The sequence below is a fragment of the Barbus barbus genome, assembly GCF_936440315.1.
Source record: "Barbus barbus genome assembly, chromosome: 3".
NCBI lineage: Eukaryota > Metazoa > Chordata > Actinopteri > Cypriniformes > Cyprinidae > Barbus > Barbus barbus.
This window is the reverse complement of record NC_136731.1, coordinates 12172049-12191486: the sequence shown is the minus strand read 5'-3', so window position 1 is coordinate 12191486 and position 19438 is coordinate 12172049. Positions and strand designations below refer to the sequence as shown.

The following is a 19438-nucleotide window of genomic DNA, read 5'->3' as shown; positions in this document are numbered from 1 at the left end:
GGACTGTTTCCACTGTAGACAAAAGATCTGATTATTGAGAAAGATTTCCTGTGAAGATTAGGCAAGTGAGTAAAGCGGTGTTGAAAATATGTTGTTCTAAAAATGTGTCTTAAAGATTATTTTCTAAAATGCACTTTATGTTCTGCTCACCATAGTATGACAGCAATGTACACAAAGCTTCACATCTGCTCTTTAAATTCATCTCATTTAGCACTAATGCATGTATTTTATAATATCCTGCTCCTTAAAGTGAATGTAGAACATCAAAGGAAGCACTGGAGCCTTTGAAGTATCATGAGTGGAATCAGTGGAACGTCCTCCCTCACTAGTTCAAAATGCAGGACAAGCTTTTCTGGTAGTTTCACTTTTTTAGTTGAGAAGGACTTTTAACTGCTGCTACTGTAAAGTAACCTACTTCGAACTTTTGTGGCGTATTAACTAACCCCATCATGTCTTACAGCGGTAGCTCACCCAAAAACGAAAAGTTGGTCATCTTTTACCCAGCTTTTACTCATGTTGTTCAAAACCTGTATTCGCTGGAACACAAAAGAAGATATTTTGAACCCCATTGTCTTTCATTGTATATGAAAAACAACACTGACACATTTTTCAAAATATCTTCTTTTATATTTTACATTGGAATGACATGTAAATCAAAGTATATGTCTAAATTAGAAGTTTTCTGACTGTCTTAAAATATTAGTATAGACATTAAGAACATGAATTAAAGGAATAGGTCACCTGAAAACTAAACTGTTGTCATCATTTATTCACATATGGAAAAGCTGGGCAGATATTGTCATTGCTTTCCACTGAAGAAAGAAAACAGGGAGTGGAGCAATATGAAAATGAGTAAATGATGATAAAATGTTTAATTGTTGAGTGAACTATTCTATCTGAGTTTCTAGTACTTACTTTGTCAGCAACAACACTTTGAACAGAATTGTTTGTGCTGTGTTGATAATGTCAAATTATAGACCAACGCAGAAGGGTAATTCACCATATGTGTTCTCTGTGGAGTTTAATTAAAATTAATTAATTAGTTAAATTAACATAGGCCTATATGGTTAAAAGAGCCTTTAACCTCCTAGACCCAGCTATGGAGTTTTTGCCTCTGTAGTGGACATTCTATTTCAGTGAATTTCTCTGAGACCTCACATGTCACAGTTGTAAGTCTGGATGTCCTGTACAGAGCACATTCAGGGCTTTATAGAGATACTAAATGATTGGAAGTTTCAGCATGACCACACCCTCTCCTAGGTCTTTAAAGATGGCTAAATTTAATTTAGGGAAACATTTTAGATCCTTATGGAAATATGATTATATTTTGTAATTGTCATTTAAATCTGAATAATTTTCTAATTGTTTGTCATAAAGCAACATCTCAGGAAAATGTTATGGGTTTTCAAATTCAAATATGACTTCCTGTTATGAAACAGGACATCATTTCATACATGTCCACTGTAGAGGACACCGGGACTAAAAACATGTTTATTATGCATTTTGGGAGACATAACAATTGAATAGGAAAATAAATTATATATCTATTTTGTTATGAAATATTAGATATTATTATGAAAATCTGGCCAATTATTACTCCCATTATGACAATTCTTTTTTCAACATGCTGTCCCACCAGCAACCCATTAATATGCTAATTAGAGTTTATGGAAATTTGTACAGACATATTGCATAAAACAAAATGGTATATCAAATCATTTTGTTATATATTTTATAACATAGTTGAGAATCATCCTTAAACAAAGTTTAGAAGAAAAAAATCATGACATGATTAAACAAAATCACATTGTTTTTGCCTTTTTGATGTCTATTCATGCCATTTTATTTTTAGAAAAACTTAGCCCTAGTGACATGGAATAAAACATGAATAAAATATAATTGTTCAAAAATTTTAATTTTCAATTTTTTTCTAATGCTCTAAACAGGAGGTTAAACCCAAAGAGACCATTTCAGCTTAATTTCATAACAGCTGAAATGTAAAAAAGAAAAGAAAGCATTAATATTCTCATTTGAGTTGTGACTATTTTATGATGTAGAGAGCCCATGTTAACCACTGACATTATTTTACTCATAAACCGAAAACTGCTCTTCTAAACACCTAAAGGAAAAGCTCAAATAAAGCTGATTCGCAAACTTTACAGCTCTGTTATGTGTGAATGCAGAAATGAATGGGTTAACTCTGAAAATAGCGCTGAAGGGGTTAACTGTGATTCCTCAGAGGAAAAAGCGGCCTGTGTCTTTAAAGTTTCTGTAGCAACAGCAGGATCACTTACTCCTGACGCTCCACAGCTCGAGGGGAGTCGGCTCAAGATCTCTCTGCTTTGATAAGGTCCTTGCGCCTCAGTTGAAACTTTTCCCTGACGGACTTTAGTGAACGGACGCTTTACAGCGACTCGTTGAGAGCATTAGGCTTAGAGGCATCGATAGGGCTTGTCAAAAAGAAATATGTGGTTTTGGAGCGATCGGTGTTGTTTTAAAGCGGGAATGCGAGAAATAGTGATGTATGTATCTGTCGGGACCGTGCGGTCGGCTGCGCTCTTTGATGTCCGCTCTTAAACCCTGAGCTCAGTCCACACTGGAATAAGAGACCAGAGCACATTCAAATGCACTATACAGGGGTCTAGTGTGCTCTTCGCGGGAGGAAGTTTACGTTTAAATCTGCATTTGACAACAAACAGCATCAGAGGACAGGAGGACAGTGTACATTTGGATATATTGTGGAATATATTTGTTCTGTTGTTGGAAAACTGGGACTTTGGGGACGGAACTCATGGATGGATGGTGAGTTAGAGCAGTGTGTGTGTGTGAGAGCGAGTGTGTGTGTGTTCTCCCAGCGCTGGCCCCATGCTATTGCTTTGATGTGCTGTTTACCGACTTTGAAGTCATGTGTCGCTGTGAAATGCAGTATATCTGATAGACGTTACATTAAAACGCATGTTTTCGGTTTGCTTGTTTTTTTATCGTGTTGTTTTGAGGTTAGATTGGCCTTGCTTAAAGAATGTTCATGATAGTGTTACGGGACTTCAACCCCCTGTGATCTCATACTTTTGTTTTTCTTGAGGGGTCTGAAGTTGAATGCAGCATGTTTTGTCTTATTTCTAAAGGACTGGATTCGATTCTTCTTTATATCTGTAAGGGACGACTTTAAGCGCTTGATTAATCTTTCAAAACTGTCTTAATGGGCATTTTAGACTTCTGTAGCGTATTTCCATGCCGTTGTATCTTTTATGATGCATTAGAGATCCTTTATGCCGCCAGAAGTGTAGTTTTGTACTGTATTAGTATTATTTTTACTATCATAAATGTAAATGTAATTTTAATGTACGTGAAGCGAATACTTTTTTGTTAAGGGAAGTCAATGCGAACTATTGATGGTAGGCTATAGCCTAATGCAAGTCCATACTGTACAGATATACTGTAATACAAGCATGCTATTGATTAAGTGGGTTTACATTATTGTGCGTTTCATTGCGATTCGATTTCATAGTCACAAGTACAATTGTTTAATGCATAGTTAAACAGTGCGATATTCGGATTTCGCTCAAGTCGCCGTTTTAAAACTCACTTTCGGAGTATTTTGTCTTCTTTTGAAAGTTGGAGTTTTGTTACGACAGATTTTTATTATTATTTACTTATTTATTGAAAAATACAACCGAGAACAGGATGTTTGACAATTTTAATTATGTTTTGAAGATTATTTTACTATCATAATCGCATATTTGATCGGATAAGCTCAGTTTTCCTTTAACGTGAGCTTTTATCCTCGTTTTTTCCTGTCCTCTTCATCGCTACAAGGTGATCAAACTGGGCTTGAATGAGAAAGTGTTATGTAGTGTCGTAAATAACCGCAAACGCTGGATTTTATGTTATTTAATAATTAAAAAATGTCTAATATAATGCCTACATAGAATTTAAACCAGGTCGCTTCGATTGCATTCGACGAAGCCGATTGTACACCGCAAGCGCGCACAATGTAGAGCTATATGTGTCTGAAGTGACTCTTTTGAAGTTTTTGGGGCGGATCTGGTTTTGATGAGATCAATACTTTGTGTTTCAGAGAGAAGCTCCCCTGCTGATTTAAGAGAGAAAGGAGATTACAGCTGAGCTTCACACTGAAGGCTTTGCTGCTGGAGCTGCAAGAGCCATGAATAGGACACTAACAGATCCTATGGTCAGTAGCTTCAGAGAAGATGACCCACGTCCACCGGTCCCAGGGGAAGAGGGTGAGACAACATGCCACCATCCCAGCAAACTGGCCACGATGAGACCGAAGGATCCTGTGAAAACCATTATGGCTGATCTTCGCTGTTCCACAGCCAGGAGGGATGACGATGGACTTGGGGAACCAGAGGGCAGTGCGTCCCCGGACTCCCCTCTTGCCCGGTGGACCAAATCTTTGCATTTTCTTCTTGGGGACCAGGATGGTGCTCAACTTTTCCGGGCATATCTTGAACGTGAGAAATGCGAGGACACTTTAGATTTCTGGTTCGCCTGCAATGGTTTCAGGCAAATGGACCTCAAGGATACCAAAACACACAGAGTTGCCAAAGCCATTTACAAGCGGTATATCGAGAACAACAGCGTTGTGGCCAAGCAGCTTAAACCTGCTACTAAGACCTTCATTAGGGATAATATTAAGCGTCAGCAGATTGACTCTGCAATGTTTGATCAGGCTCAAATGGAGATCCAGACGGCTATGGAGGAGAACGCCTATCAGATGTTCTTGACCTCAGACATATACCTTGAGTATGTCAGAACTGGGTGCGAGAACCCCAGTCATGTGAATCCCAACGGACTAGGAAGTCTAAAGCTGGTGTGCGGATACTTGCCGACTCTAAATGAAGAGGAAGAATGGAGTTGTAATGACTTTAAAGCCAAAGCTTTGGCCACTGTAGTGGGACTGTCTGCCAAAGCGTTACGGTCACCTCCATCCCTTCGCGCAGTGGAAGCATTGGAGAAAGGCTACAGGTGAGATATCCCAAAATATCTTTTTCACTTGAATACTGTATGCTGTGACAATCCTACACTGCTGTTGCATGCTTCGTACTGCTTTATGTGTCACGCACCCTATAGTGTGTAGCTTAGTGATTAAAGGTCTAGTGTGGTAGCCGGAAAGTTGTAGGTTGAAACAAAGATTGATCGATGTGTAGGCTATAACTGTTTACGTCCTTGAGCAAGACACTGAATCTTAGGGATTAATTTTCTCTCTGTGTGTGTGTGAAGTAAGTAATTTTGCATAAATTCATTAGAGGAATGTCAAATTAATAAATTAGTAATGAGTTTTCAAGTGTATTATTACTTAGTTTCATGTAGCTATCGCACTTGAGCTCTTGCATTAAACATGAGAGGCCCTTTCTTGCGAGTTTGGGGCCGTTTGCTCTCACCTGGCTTGCATTACGCAGAGAGAGAGAGAAGGGGGAAAAAACATCAATAGAGCAGCTCTTCCTTTCATGTAAATATTGTCTAGCACCAGGCCCTCTGCAGGCTCCACACAGTTTCCTCTGCTTTGAAATTCTTCCGCCGTTAGAGGATCATCTTCAAGGATCAAGGCTAGTTCACAATGCAAAATTGGTTTCAGCCGTCAAACGGATAAAACAAGTGGCACACATCAAAAATGTCACAGATTCAAAAACAAAACTTTTGTTTTTGCTTTGACAAAGTACTTCATCAAATTGCTCACAAGGTTTTGCTTATGTTGATTTAAGTAGTCTTCGTTTAGACCAGCTCTGTTACTGTACTTTGTCATGTTTGACACCTTTAGATGTCTTGACGAGCTGCCGGTTTGGTTGTTAAAAAAAAGTAAATTTTCTGGGTTTAAACAAAACACCAGGGGAAATCTGGTTTGATGAATTGCTAGCCGTCACACAACTTGAGGTTGTAAATGAGGTGACCCATCAAGGTGTGGTGCCAGACAAATGTTTATCTGTCTCAAAGACAGCCTGTTGGGAGGGTGAACTTGAATAAGGTGACAGAATGTTTCATCTCTGCTTATCTTTGTCGGCTTGTTTATGTAGAAGATGATTAAGAAATCATCTCCTAGCAGACATCATCATCATAGCAGACGAGAGTACGCAAAGTCTCTTTTTTGATGTTATTCCCTGATTTCTTTTTGAAGAATGCTCCTTGAGCAGTCTGTTTTCTCTCTCTCTCGGGGCACTTTTTTGTTCATCTGAAGCATGTGGAACTTATTTCTCTCCCTTTCTGTGTTTCTGAATCGAGTTATTCACAAAACAACACGCAGCAGCGGTTCCTCTGTGAGTCACAGAGACCGTGGCCTTCATCTCCTCCGTTTCTTATTTACCACCGTTTTCCTCTGATTTCAACTGCCTCTCTTTGCACTTTTATCTAGGAAAAAACCCCGACGGATGGAGAATAAGCACACTTTTTGAGCGAGCGGAAAAGAAGGACAGAGGGGGGCGAGGCACCTCATGAAAGAAAGCATGAATGAGGGGGTGAGCGAGGGAAGAATGTGAACCCAGCTGTGCTAAATACCTGACTCTGAGCGAGAGCTTCCAAAGGTCAGGTTTGAGTTGGGGCCGTAGGCTATAGTCCTGCTGGGTCTCCCCTCACAGCGCTGCTGGCAGTAGGCATTCTCATAAAGAGGAGGCCCTCCTTCCCTCCCCCTCTTCTCTTCTTTCTTTCCGCTCTCTCATGTTCTTTCTTTCTCTCTCTCTCTCGCTCCCTTTCGGCCCGGCTCAGGTTCTCTACCTCCTCCTCCTCTTCCAGTGGAGCAGGAATGTGTCACAGCAGGAGAGAGGGGTATGGAGAGCGAGAGAGAGGGAGAGAGAGAGAGATCGGAGGGAGGGGCGGCCTGGGTGGGTATGTGGAGGAGGTGCCCTTAGCAGAGGAAAGAGCACAAGAGAAGGAATGACATGAAACGGGAAAGTTTGGAAGGGGGAGGTAAAGTGAGGAACGGGGTGCCTGGCCCAGACAAAAGGCCCCAGATATGCTCCACTGAGGGGAAGTGGCATTGGCAATTCACACAGATGTGCTGCTCACTTAACTTTCCCCCTGATCAGCCCTCACCGGGCTGCCGCAGGGGGGAGGTGGGGCAAGGGAGATGAAAGAGAAGAGTAGAGAAAAGACAAACTGAGCTCGAGTTCCTCCCCCCACCATGAAGGAAAAAGACTAGTAAAAATAGCTGAATCCTTTTCACAAACATAAGGGAAGCCATGACAGAAGCATTTTGCATTTGCAATATGATATTTTTTTCCCTCCTCTTTTGCTCTCAGAATTTTGATGGTTTCGTAACATTTATTTCATAATTTGACTGATGCTTTAATCCATTTCGTTAAGGCCAGAATCACAGTCTAGGCAAGTACACGTGCGGTCTCGTTGTTCATACTTGACATGCTTTCTTGCATTACTGTGGTGGTAGCAAACCTCAGTAGTCAAGATGGCAAACAAGTTACCTTCAGATGTTGTCCCGTTAACTGGAGGCGTCAACTTTTTGATGGCAAAACTTAGTCAAGTTGTCAAAGTTTCTTTTCAACTGCTGCTCTGCCATGGTAGTAGTTTACCTGAGCAATTGAGTCAGTTTATGCTATTGCACGCTACAGTTCTGCTATGGCAAAGCTTACAATGCAGCAGAAGACATTTCGAAAAGTGATGCACGTTTAGGCCTTACAGGTTCAGTCCCCTTTGAGTAACCTAGTTACAAGTGCCTCAATTGTGGGTTCACGAATCAACCAATCAAACAATAGCTTTGCAATTTAACCACTGTACCACGCTTTCAAATAAAACCAAAATTCTTTGTTGTTCCTGTAGGTCCTATAGACGCAGCGACCCTGGAAACCCCTATCGTGTTGCGTCCGGTTATAGTTTTGCCCCTGCCACCAGTGCCAACGACAGCGAGGTCTCCAGCGATGCCCTGACGGATGACTCGATGTCCATGACAGACAGTAGTGTGTAAGTGTCTTTCTGGAACCCTCTATATTTCTTTTTTTTCCAAACATATTAAACTACCTGCCTAGGTGGCACTGTTGGCAAATCTTGAATGAATAGGTGATGCCTAAAAATTATGTATTGAAAAAATTATAGTTCAGTTTATCTCTACACTGTGGTCAAAGACTAACATCTTTCTCTGGCTGTTAGTGGACACTGGGTTTAATTATTTAGTCATTTGTGGCTGATAATGAGATGGTATAGATTGCAGGTGATACATTGGCTTTTAAGTGCGTTTGAGATGTTTTTAATGCGTTGCTGGAGACTTGAGGGGATGAGCTATGAGAAAGGAGTGGACCCAAGAGAAGAGCCCTCAGATAATGTGCTTCCTCTATGCGCTAATTGAAGCTAATGTTTGCAAATTCCTCAACAGGAAATGACACTGGCCAGTTTGTCCCCCTCTTTTGCCCATGCTCTTTCCCTAGAAAGCTTTGATCTTCAATGGCTCTCTTTTTAGACTTTGCACAACTTAGTCACCGAAGACATAGTCATTATTTATTGGTTTCCCCATTGTCCCTGGAAAAAGGGGGGTTAACTTGCCATGTGGACTCATTGAGGTGCTTTGGCAGTAAATTAAAGGAATCTCAACTCGCATGGAGGTTTGGTGTGAGCCCGCTGGGGCTGGAACGAGGAAGATCCGGTGTCAGCTAGGCCTTTGAGAGGTTAGCCATTTCTGGTGCACAAGAGCAGGTCACCTGGGATTAGGGTGTTTGGGACCCCATCCCCCAGACACTCATGTACACCACCCATTCAACCCCACCTCTGCCTGAAAGCAGCCCTCCCCCCTCTGTGTTTGCAGCAGAGGCAATTGTGCGAGTGCATAGCTAAGTGCAGAGAGTGAGAAATAAAGTGCATGCTGGATGAAAGGCTTAACTGAATCGCTTTCAGCCCATTGTTAGGCCCCGGGAGCTTAGAGGGATAAGAGGGTGGCTGGCTGCTTTGAAAATTACTTGCACAAGTGAATAGGAGATTCCCATAAAGCACAGCCAGCCTGTGACACCCCAAAGCTCCAAACACAGCGAGTGTATATGGACAGTGGGCTGATTGAACTAAAGATTAATATTTTGATAGGTGCAACCATACGGCACTTGTTTTGTTTTTTTTAACAAAATGTGCAACAGCTTCTTGTGCGACCTGTAAAGTATTTCTTTAATAGCCGAAACTGCAGCGTAGTAGAAACATTAAATTAGTGTGTGAAACAAAAGCTAATCACACGGGGGGAAAAATAATTATCCACATACTCCTGTCCAGTGATTTGACACATATTTAGCTATTGCATTTCTTATTCCATATTTTGTTTGTATTTGCGCCACTTTGCATACGCAATGGGAAAACCAGCCTCTGTGTTCTTTATTTGGAGGCTGATTTGATTGGAATAGCTGCGTTTTTATTTGAGTTAAAAGGCATGGCGCTAAATCAGAATCTGAATTCCAGATAAAGGGAGGGAGGGAGCGAGGGAGGGGAGGAGAAGTGGGGGAAATTTTGCTTATATCTTATTTATGGATTTACTTGGACGCTAGGGAATGCCGCTGCGCCGACTTCAAACATTACCTTATCTTACAAACCAGCCTTTTGATGTGCGCAAGATCAGAGGCTGACTGCCGAGCGCTTGCCAAATGAAGATTGGAGCGACGACTTTATGCGCATGACTGTGAGCTTTCAAAGACATGCTGGAAACTGCATTTGGGCTAGGTCATACACTTCAGAGTCAGAACAGAGCAAAGGAAACTGGCCTGGCTTAAAAAAAAAAAAAAAAAGCTGAGCGGAGGAAGAGAAAGATGTCTGGCTTTAGAGGCAAGAAAGGGTGAGATTGAAGAGGTGGAGGTTTATGAACATTCTGCCATGGATTAGATGGATTGGAAGTGTTTATGGGAACACAAACCATCCTTTATTGTAATTGGTAACATCATATAGATGTCATAACGGTGACGACGCTTGATTGTGCGTTGGCATTAGTGGCAGCTTTTGCGCTGCTGCCCTTTGGGTTCGAGCGAGCCCCACAGCGTCTGTGCTGGGCAGGAGAGCAGAGAAAGATCTTGCTGTTACCAGCACTCTGGAATGCTCACGGCTAACATGGAGGAAGATGAAGAACTTTGGGTTTTGGATGATATTGAAAGAAAAGTCATGGGGCTTGCGGTTTTAGTTTACTCAGGGTGAGATTGCATCGTTTTCTGGGCCATTATTTCAACATCACACTAAGTGTAGATCTGTATGAGTACAGGATTTGAGTTTTTACGGATGCTGAAGATGTATGAGACTGTTTATTGTGTATTAATTTGGCCAGTAAATAACCTTTTTTGTTCTCTGTGTGTCCTTGCAGAGATGCCATCCCTCCTTACAAGCTGGGGAGTAAAAAACAGTTACAACGAGAGATGCAGCGCAACATGAGGATGAATGGCCAAGTGTCACTACCTCCGTTCCCTGTAAGTGTCCTCGCCATTATTCTGAATTACACACAAACAACTCCAACATCACCCCCGATTAAAAAGCATTACCCACTCACGGTTGTGGACTGTTCGTGTTGTTGTGCTCTTTCTGGGATAATGACTCTTAATAAACTGCCACACCGCGCTAAATGAGTCTGTTTTATCCCGGGGCACCAAAATCAACTGTCTCTCTCTGAGAGCGCTTTGATCAGCGGATGAATGGGGCTGACTTCAAGGGAAGTGACAACTTCCAACTGAGCTGCACCCTTTTTATTCCTCCAGCAGCACCCTCCATTCCCCCTCTCCCTCGTTTCCTCTCTGCCTCCCTCAAAGTAGAAAAAGAGAGATGGTTGGTTAGTGTTTGGAGAGAGAGAATTTGGAAAGACAACTTGTTAAGCAAGTCAAACAAACCTGTATCCACCCTCCCTATGCCCCCTTATCCTTTCTTATTCTCCTTTGTGTTCATTTTTTCTTCTTCCTGTCACTGAATGTATGAGAGCGGACAAGTGCACAAACAATTTTAAATTCTGCTTTGAAAAGACTTTCCAATTTCTGTGTCTTCTCTCTCTTTCCCTCTATCTCCTTCCCTCCCGCCCTCTCTCTTTTTTTTCTAGCTTGTAATATTTCCCTTCTGATTTGGCAATGACTGGCTGCCTCTCCCAGGATGCTACTTTTAGGCAGCAGGGGCCTAGAGCTGCTGCAAGTCTCACCAGCAGCTCGTCTTGCTTTCTTCTCTCTTTCGTCTCTCCCTTCATCGTCTTCACAAAGAGATGGAAAGAGGAAGCCAAATCAAGAAAGGCAGGGCACCAAATAATAATAAAAATAATAAGAAAGCGATAGAAAATCCTTGTGTGAGACGCACACATGGGGAAGGAGGATAATGTGGCTACTGTAGCTCAAAGGTGCCTGCTGTCATTGGGGGGGAATAAATTACCTCTGTGCTTCTGATCTCCCACCGCTTGACTCCTCTAGTGGCGGCACACATCTCGCCATCTTACTTTCTCTTCTTTTAATCCCCCTCTCTTTCCTTTTTTCCTTTGCCTCCCTCCTTTTTCCCCCTGTCGATATGTGACTTTTATTGCTAGATGTAAAGCCAGTGTCCCTGCCGCCCCTGGTGAGTGTTTGATATTTGACGAGGGCTCTTTGAAGCTGCCTGACTTCACAGGCCAGGCTGATGGCTTGGTTGCACTACAGAGGGAACAAGCCGAGGCTCCTTAGAGCGTGACCAACTGCTCATGCCGGCAGCGGCCCATGCCAGTGGTGTGGGGCATGTGTTTGTGTGTGTGCACGTGCACGTTGGGCAGTAGACTTATGCGGGGAGGGCAGCTGTAGAAATCAACCCCTCCTGTCCTGTCTGGTCTTCTCGTTAATCTGTATCTCTCTCTGGTTGTGCAGAGGACACGGCGGCCACCTAAGGAGATGACTCCTGTGGAGCCAGCAGCCTTTGCGGCACAGCTGATAGCCAGACTGGAGCGTCTGAAGCGGGAACAGGAAACCATGAGCTCCCTGGAGGAGAGACTTCAACAGATTCAGGAGGTTGGTATTACTGGAAGTCTCTGAAATTGTTGTCAGTGTGTCAAATCTAACATTTTATAAGTTACTTCCTCTATTAAAGAACTCAGAGAAACATATTTTTATATGCATAACATTTGGGCAAACAGACTGTTTGCAAGAATTTCTTTGTAACATTGCATTCCTGTGTGTGTTTTAGGAGGAGGAGAGGGATGAATCCGAGGTATCTGGAAGCAGTGCATCCCACTCTCTGCCTTTGCTCCCTCCTGGCTCTTGTGAGGAGGACCCCCAGGCCATCCTGGACGAACACCTTTCCCGAGTTCTCAAGACCCCTGGCTGTCAGTCTCCAGGAATGCTGCGGCATTCCCCGCGCTCCCGCTCTCCTGAACAGCGCCCCCTGCCTCGGGGAGGTCCCAGCATTAGGTCACAGTCTGGCTCTGTGAATGGATACATGCCGGCCAAGACCTTCATCTCCAGACAGTCAACCAAGCACATCCATCATCACTACATCCATCACCATGCTGGGACCAAAAGCAAGGAGCAGATCGAGTCGGAGGCAACTCAGCGGGTGCAGTGCCTGTGCCATGGAGCCTCAGAATGCTGCTCCGCCCCCTACAGCCGCAGCCGGAGTCTGGGCCGAGACCAGTGTGGCAGCCCTGCAGAAGTAGCCTTTGGGTAAACTCAAGTTTGTTGTTGTTGTTGTTCTTTAGTTTCTCATTGCTTTTTATTTGTTGGGTTTTTTTTCAACTTAAATTTTTATTCCTTTTCCTGCTGCTAGGCATGCCAGCTCTTTATCTAAGCGTCTGTGTAAATCTGGAGAGGAGGTGAACACGGAAGGGTTGGAGAGCAGTCTCCTCCAGCTGCAAGCTGACAGTATAGACCGCTCTCAAAACGTATGGCAGTGGATCCTGGAGAGCGACCGACAGACCAAGCACAAGCCCCACAGGTCGGTCTCACAACTCTGTGGTCATGCCTACATTGTAATCTCTGAAAATTCTTGTGCATGCGCATTTGCACACCAGTTCTCTTTTTGTTACCGAATTGCAGAAGCGTTTTAAAGACTGAGGCTTGCCATCTACCCACCTTGATTCCTGTGATTTTTTTTGTTTTTACATATTCAAACTTTCTGTTCTTGCAGCACTCAAAATGTAAAGAAGTTGCACTGTTTGGATCCCACACGCACTCACACCTGGGGAGGTGGCGGAAGCAGTGGGCATCTCCGTGCCCACCAGCCCGCACATCCCTTCGTTCAGGACCCCGCCATGCCTCCTCTACCCCCTCCCAACACCCTAGCACAGCTGGAAGAGGCCTGCAGACGCCTTGAAGAAGTTTCCAAACCCTCTAAACAGAGGTACGAGCTCCAGACTTTAAGATCCTGTATGTCAGTCCTTGCTAAAAACTCTTTATTGATTCCTGTATTGACGTATGGGTTCCACTCCACAGGCATTCAACATCAAGCCTTCAGAAAGACAAGAGTCACCCAGTGCCTGTGCAGAATGGCAGTTCAGCGCTTCAAACAGACGAGTATGTATCTCTCCTGATAGTCATCACACTTTAATTTTTCATTGATGAATGGCACACATTTGCAGTGCTTTGCAGCCATTAGTCTCTCTTTTCCTTCAGAAACTCCTGATTGTTCTCTTTTTTGGTTTCTGGCCCTAGCCAGTGTTTGAAGTGTGGAGCACTGGCCACCCAATGGCAAAACTCTTTAAAATTTTTAATTGGCTGACCTTCAGTCCTGGTCTAAGGCTAGGGGGCTTTCTGAAGTAGCACTACAGAGAGAAGAAAGGGGCCAGGGGATAATCTTGACCATTTTTCATTTCACACATCTCTGACAGCATTAGTTAAACTTAAAGCACTGCATCTGAACCAACTACTGACTCGGATACTGTTCTGTTTTTTTGTGCACCTTGGGTACTTAACCTAGAGATATATATATATATATATATATATATATATATATATATATATATATATATATATATATATATATATATATATATATTAACCTAGTCATGGACTAATATTTAGAATTACCATAATCTTGAAGTTTGATCATTAGGTCTTAGATTTCTTATCTTTAATCCTACGTATGAGCTATAAAAGCAATATTGATGGTTGTTTAAGGAATCAACATGAATAATATCCATACATGCAAAATCTAATCCTGATGGATAAAAACCAGTCCCACCCTAAATATTTCCTGTTGTGTTACAGAATTTCAATGTGTTGTGCATGCCATCTAGTGTGGTCTTTAAGACCTAGCTAATATTATGCTCTGCTGTGATGATATTTATGTTTGTGCTCGTGTGTTTGTGTCTTTCCAGACCAAAAGATCTCAAGAAGATGTCAGGTTGTCACAGTAGTTTGGGCTCAGAGACAGTGGTCACGTACTTCTTTTGCGGTGAGGAAATCCCGTACCGCCGGATGATGAAAACACACAGCCTCACACTCGGACACTTCAAGGAGCAACTGAGGAAAAAAGGCAACTACAGGTATACCTTCAATTCTGACTGGAGAATTTCTGTTTAATCGTTTATATTAAGGCTGCTGAATGACTTTTATATAATAGTTTTGCAGTTAGCTAACTCAAAAAAAAAAAATTCCCTTTGAGGTATTTATTGACTTGGTTTTGTTGGTCTCTGCAAGACGGCGATGTTTGCTATAAGTTATTTACATGAGCAGCAAGTATGGAGTTAAGACGACAGGAAAGCGAGAGGGGTGGGTGCACAGAGAAAGAAAGAATGAGGGAATTTTAACTGTAGCCATTTGGTCACATCTGGTATTGATTTCATCTTAAGGCACATTTAATAAGCAGCTCTTTGAAGCCCAGGCCTTTCATTTGATGCACAAAGACACATTTTTCAACAATTGTATCAAGCTACGTTCCTCTCATACATTTGTGTGTGTGTGTTTTCATAACACTATCAGTTTTTTTAATGATTATTTCTCATTTATATCAAAGCCTCTCTTTGTGTTGGCCTTTTTATTTGAATGGGGCATTGTCAGATGGCCGCCAGTTGTTTTCCTTGTGAATGCTGACTCCATAAAAGCTCATTTAAAGCACACCAGAGCAGTTGAGTAACTTTTACTGGTAACTAAGCTGGTCATAAATTTTAGCTGCCCCCTGACCAAAAGTCTATAATGCTTCATGTGATTTCATTGTTGTCCATATAGACAACTTGTTTGATCAAATAGCTTGTTGTCTGAGGCCTGTATCCTACATGAATATTGTAAAAAAAAAAAAAATCACCATGTTAAGGACCCCTCTCTCACCATGCACATTTTCAATGAAAAGAGAATTCAAAGCTGATGGTTTTAATCGCAGAAAATGTGTGTAGTTGGGTCATTTCAACATGGCAGAAATTCAACAAAGAACAGTCCTGCCAGAGTTGCCAGACGATATTGGTGCCAGATGTTGCGAAGAGAAAATCTTGCCATATAAAACATGTTTCAATGGAAAGACTTTTCTCTTTTTCTTTCTTCTTCTCCCTCTCTCTGTTTTCTTTTTTCAAACAAATAAGAGCCATGCTTCATCTTCCCCTTTTGAAGATTTTGCGGAGGAGGATATAGCTTATTCTCCAGAAATAAGGATGTAATTATGTGCCATGTAGCAGTATTCTAGTTTGTCCCTCATTTATGAAGTTGGGTTTGGACAGTGGGAGAACAATGGATTGTTTCCGACATATTGAAGGAAGAAAAGCAACTTTGTTCTCGTCAGTTGTTGTTTTGAGTCATGGTTATTCCTGTGTGTGTTTTATGTGCACCGTTTCTATGACTTGTGTTTGCTTGTAAAAACCTAGCATGCACCACAGCGCAAGTAAGAGGGGGCATTTTCCATTACAAAGCCAATTACTGAGGCAGACCTCACCACTCCCTCTCCTCCCACTGTTTTCTCTTCCTTCTGGAGGAGGTGGAGATCATTAGTGCATCAGAGGTGGAAGGAAAAAGACAAATCGAATGATAGAAATGAGGCAAAGAGGTCATCCGTCAAGGTCAAAGTCTAGATTAAGGCCAGACTCATCCCTTCGCAATGTGGTAATGAAAAAAGCTAGAGTAGACTCTACGGCACCCAAAAATGTCAACCCTTGTGAAAGATCCCCATCATTTGCTCAAGAGCTCCCAATTAGACACCAGAGGCCTGATGGTAGATGGGTGGTGGTGTTTAACAGACCCTGTAATTTAGGCTAAAGCATCTTTGTCCCCCATATAGTGGAGTTCAACACAGTATAGCACTAGTGTCTGATACGGGTTTTGGTGTCGACACGAAATGGTGTTTTAAACATTTTACTTCTATAAATTGGTGCATTTCCCACTGAAACGGGATATTCAGATTGTTTGGGTGTGTCTGTGTGTGACACATCCATGGGGTCTTTAAGATTTTCATAGTCTTGGAAAAGAACATTATTTTCTGGAATGAAAGAACACCAATTTACCTGTAGATTTCCTGTAGTCATTTATGAACGCCATCAACAGTTTGTTGACCGTACGTGTTCTCTGTTTCAGGTACTACTTCAAAAAGGCCAGTGATGAGTTTGAGTGCGGTGCTGTGTTTGAGGAGGTCTGGGACGACTGCACAGTTCTGCCCATGTATGAGGGCAAAATCCTCGGCAAAGTGGAGAGAATGGACTAAGCAAACATGACAGCCCACATGTGGACCTACCCCAGCACTCAAGACTAACTCGACGAGCGGAAAACGGACGTTTTATGAAGCTAAAAAAGTTTAGATGTTTGGCTTACCAAGCCATTGAAGGAATACTAGCCAATGAAGTACAGAGGGATCTGAACCAGCAATGCATCATGAGAAATTGTTCCTTTGATTTGGAACGCTAAGAGAAATGTTATGACCAATGAAGACGCAGTCAACCACTTATTTGTTTGGACTACAGCATGCCGACACTGGTGTGTTACCATACCATGGACTGCTGACCAGCATTTGCGATTAATTGTAGATGTGTATACGTGTGTTGGATGCGAGAACGTGTGCATGTGTATACAGAGGTGCTCATATGTGCACAAAGTTATAATATGCTTCTGTCACAAGTTAAAGACTTTATTGCTATTTATTTAACTGTCATTCCCCTCATACCTGTGTTCAGACGTTGGACAAGCTGCTTATTTGATTGGGAGATTTTCAATGTTATACATGCATGGACGGATGTCTATAGAGTCACGCGACCTTAACTCAACAGACTGTACCAGGAATCTTCTCTTCTGGCCAATGAGAACGAACTGTGCTTCAGACCAGCACGCCTCTCCAAAGCTCTCTTCTGATCGGGTGGATATTTCAACCTTAATTGCCCAGCCAATAGCTGATGTGATATGTTGCATCTTTAGTGCCTTTGGTTTAAGGTCCAGACATTGCACAGGAACCAATAGCCTTGTCCTGGAACCTGTTCCAAAACTCTTAAAAACACTAAGTAACAGGAAGTCATGCTATTTAAAAAACAAAACACACAAAAAAGGTTAATCTTAATTTCAACACTGTCTGTGAGATCAGAGGGTGTGCATGGAAGGGGTTAATGTCCTGTGTAAATGTTGAATGGAAAGACCTGGTGAAGCCTATTTAAAACCGCTGAGCTCCAGGGCAAAATCTCGGAATGCACTGGCAGGAGGGGATGAGAACATGCCATCGCTAGTGTATTATACATTACCTGTGCCTACATGGATACCATGCTGTGTGCTGCCCTGTTTCAGGGTGTGAATATTCCCTTGCTTTTCTGAGGGGTTTATGTTTAAAATAATTTTTTATGCTTTGGATATCTTGTAATCATGACATTACGTTTCAGTGTTTTCCTCCCCCGATTTTGTTTGTGTTTCACTTATATGTAAATTATGCATTATATAGAGCTTCATTTTAAAGACAACTTGGTACTTTAATTATTGTAATTATGAAGAGATGTAGCCTTTATTAAAAGTTATATTTTTTAAATGAAAGCTAATATGTTTGTGTGGTTACTGTACTATTGCACCCTCATTTGAGAATTTGATTCCCTGGGAATCGAACGTAAAATGAGCTCCACTGAATCTGTGTCTATGCTCCACAGAATTGGAACACCTCTATTGGATATCCATTTAAATAATAATACTAAAATGCTTTCAAAATATTTAAGGATACTGTTGACTCACCCTTGTGTAACTTTTACCATTCCACACATTTCTCCCAAAGTCTGGGCCAAAAAAATCTTAAAACTCCAGATTTAGTTGAGCCTGCTCATGAGCTTTACATTATGAGGGCCCTGCTCTACCAGTCGATCTCAGACCTTACTGTATTAGACTGCTCTGAGATCAGTTTTGGGGTCTACCATTCATCACTCTCTTATACGTGCCATTCTAACAGGAAGTTTGGTAAGGACATGATGAATGATAGCATGAGGATGTCATAAAGAGGCTCCCCGATCGGCTGTTAATCCCATCCATTAAAGTGCAGTAAGTTCCTGCCAGTTGGGGGTAACTCTGTGCCTGTTTGTACACCATAGAAGGCTTTGTTCATGGATCATTCCCCCCGTCAGCTCCCTCCAGCCCTGCCCCAGCACCTCCATGCTTAATTAAAATCTCACCCCCTGTAGCTCCTTCCATGAGAACCCAACTCCAAGGTGAAGGCCTTTCCCAGAAAAACCCCTATTGCTTCCTCCAATGCATTTCTCAAGCTTCAGATCGGCCCATTAGGAGGGAGGGGGACCCAGGCATCAGGTTGTTTTTGTCGCCATTTTGGCAGAGAGCGCAATCTGTTGCCGGAGTTCTATGTGGCAATAGTTTTATCTGGCTGCCTTCATTCAGTATTTTAAGTGTTCGCCATAAAGTGGAGGGAGGAGTGACATGCTTTTCTTGAGTGCCTCTCCACACTTGGACCAGGCCCTGGCCTTTACCTCTGCCCTGGGAGACGTGAGCTTTGCCAGGGCCTGGGCAGCTGGTTTTTCTTGGGTCTAATTGGAGGATTAGAATGCTCCTGGAAGCACGGCTGGCCCAGCATGCTCAGAGACAATGCTGCGGCATAATGAAGCACTTCAGACCCCAGTGAGAAATCCCAGCCATATTTGTTCCCATTATCAGCCTTTAATTTGCTCCCTCGTAGAAAATTAATAAATGCAGCAGTAATTTGGCCACTAGAGTCCTTTTTGCCTGTGTGCATGAGCACGAGCTCAGAGATAGGTTGGAGTGCTAAGTGTTCCCGCCGTGTCTTGCACAGATGCATCCACCGTGCGTTTTTTTTTTCTTTGCGTGGAATGCCAGATACAGCCTGGCAGAGATCAGAGTATGCCTGACCCTTGACTTGTTACTTCCCTTCTCCTAATTGTCCTTCATTTCGGCGAGCTCTATTTTAAAGTTTCCTGTGCTTTGATCGTGAAACCATCTAGGAAACTCCTAACTGTATTTCCCCGAACAGCCACGACCTTCCCACCTAAATGCACCCAGCAAAACCTTGGTGGAAATCGCAGGTGCCATCTGCCGCCGGAGGGCGAGTTTAACGTTGGCTGACTTCAAGTAATTTAGACAATGTTGCAATGTTTGATGATATCAGTACTCTCGTTTCC

At 42.5% G+C, this 19438-nt stretch overlaps 1 protein-coding gene across 1 annotated transcript; it reads left to right on the top strand.

Moving 5' to 3' along the window:
* Positions 1–2273: 2273 nt before the first annotated feature.
* Positions 2274–17843, top strand: LOC306847745 (axin-2). The gene is made up of 11 exons (XM_079381882.1): positions 2274–2802; positions 4079–4989; positions 7789–7929; positions 10286–10388; positions 11787–11927; positions 12103–12578; positions 12682–12849; positions 13042–13254; positions 13347–13427; positions 14231–14398; positions 16410–17843. The coding sequence occupies exons 2-11, from the start codon at positions 4166–4168 to the stop codon at positions 16534–16536; spliced, it is 2442 nt and encodes an 813-aa protein (XP_079238008.1). The 5' UTR covers positions 2274–2802; positions 4079–4165; the 3' UTR covers positions 16537–17843.
* Positions 17844–19438: the final 1595 nt, after the last annotated feature.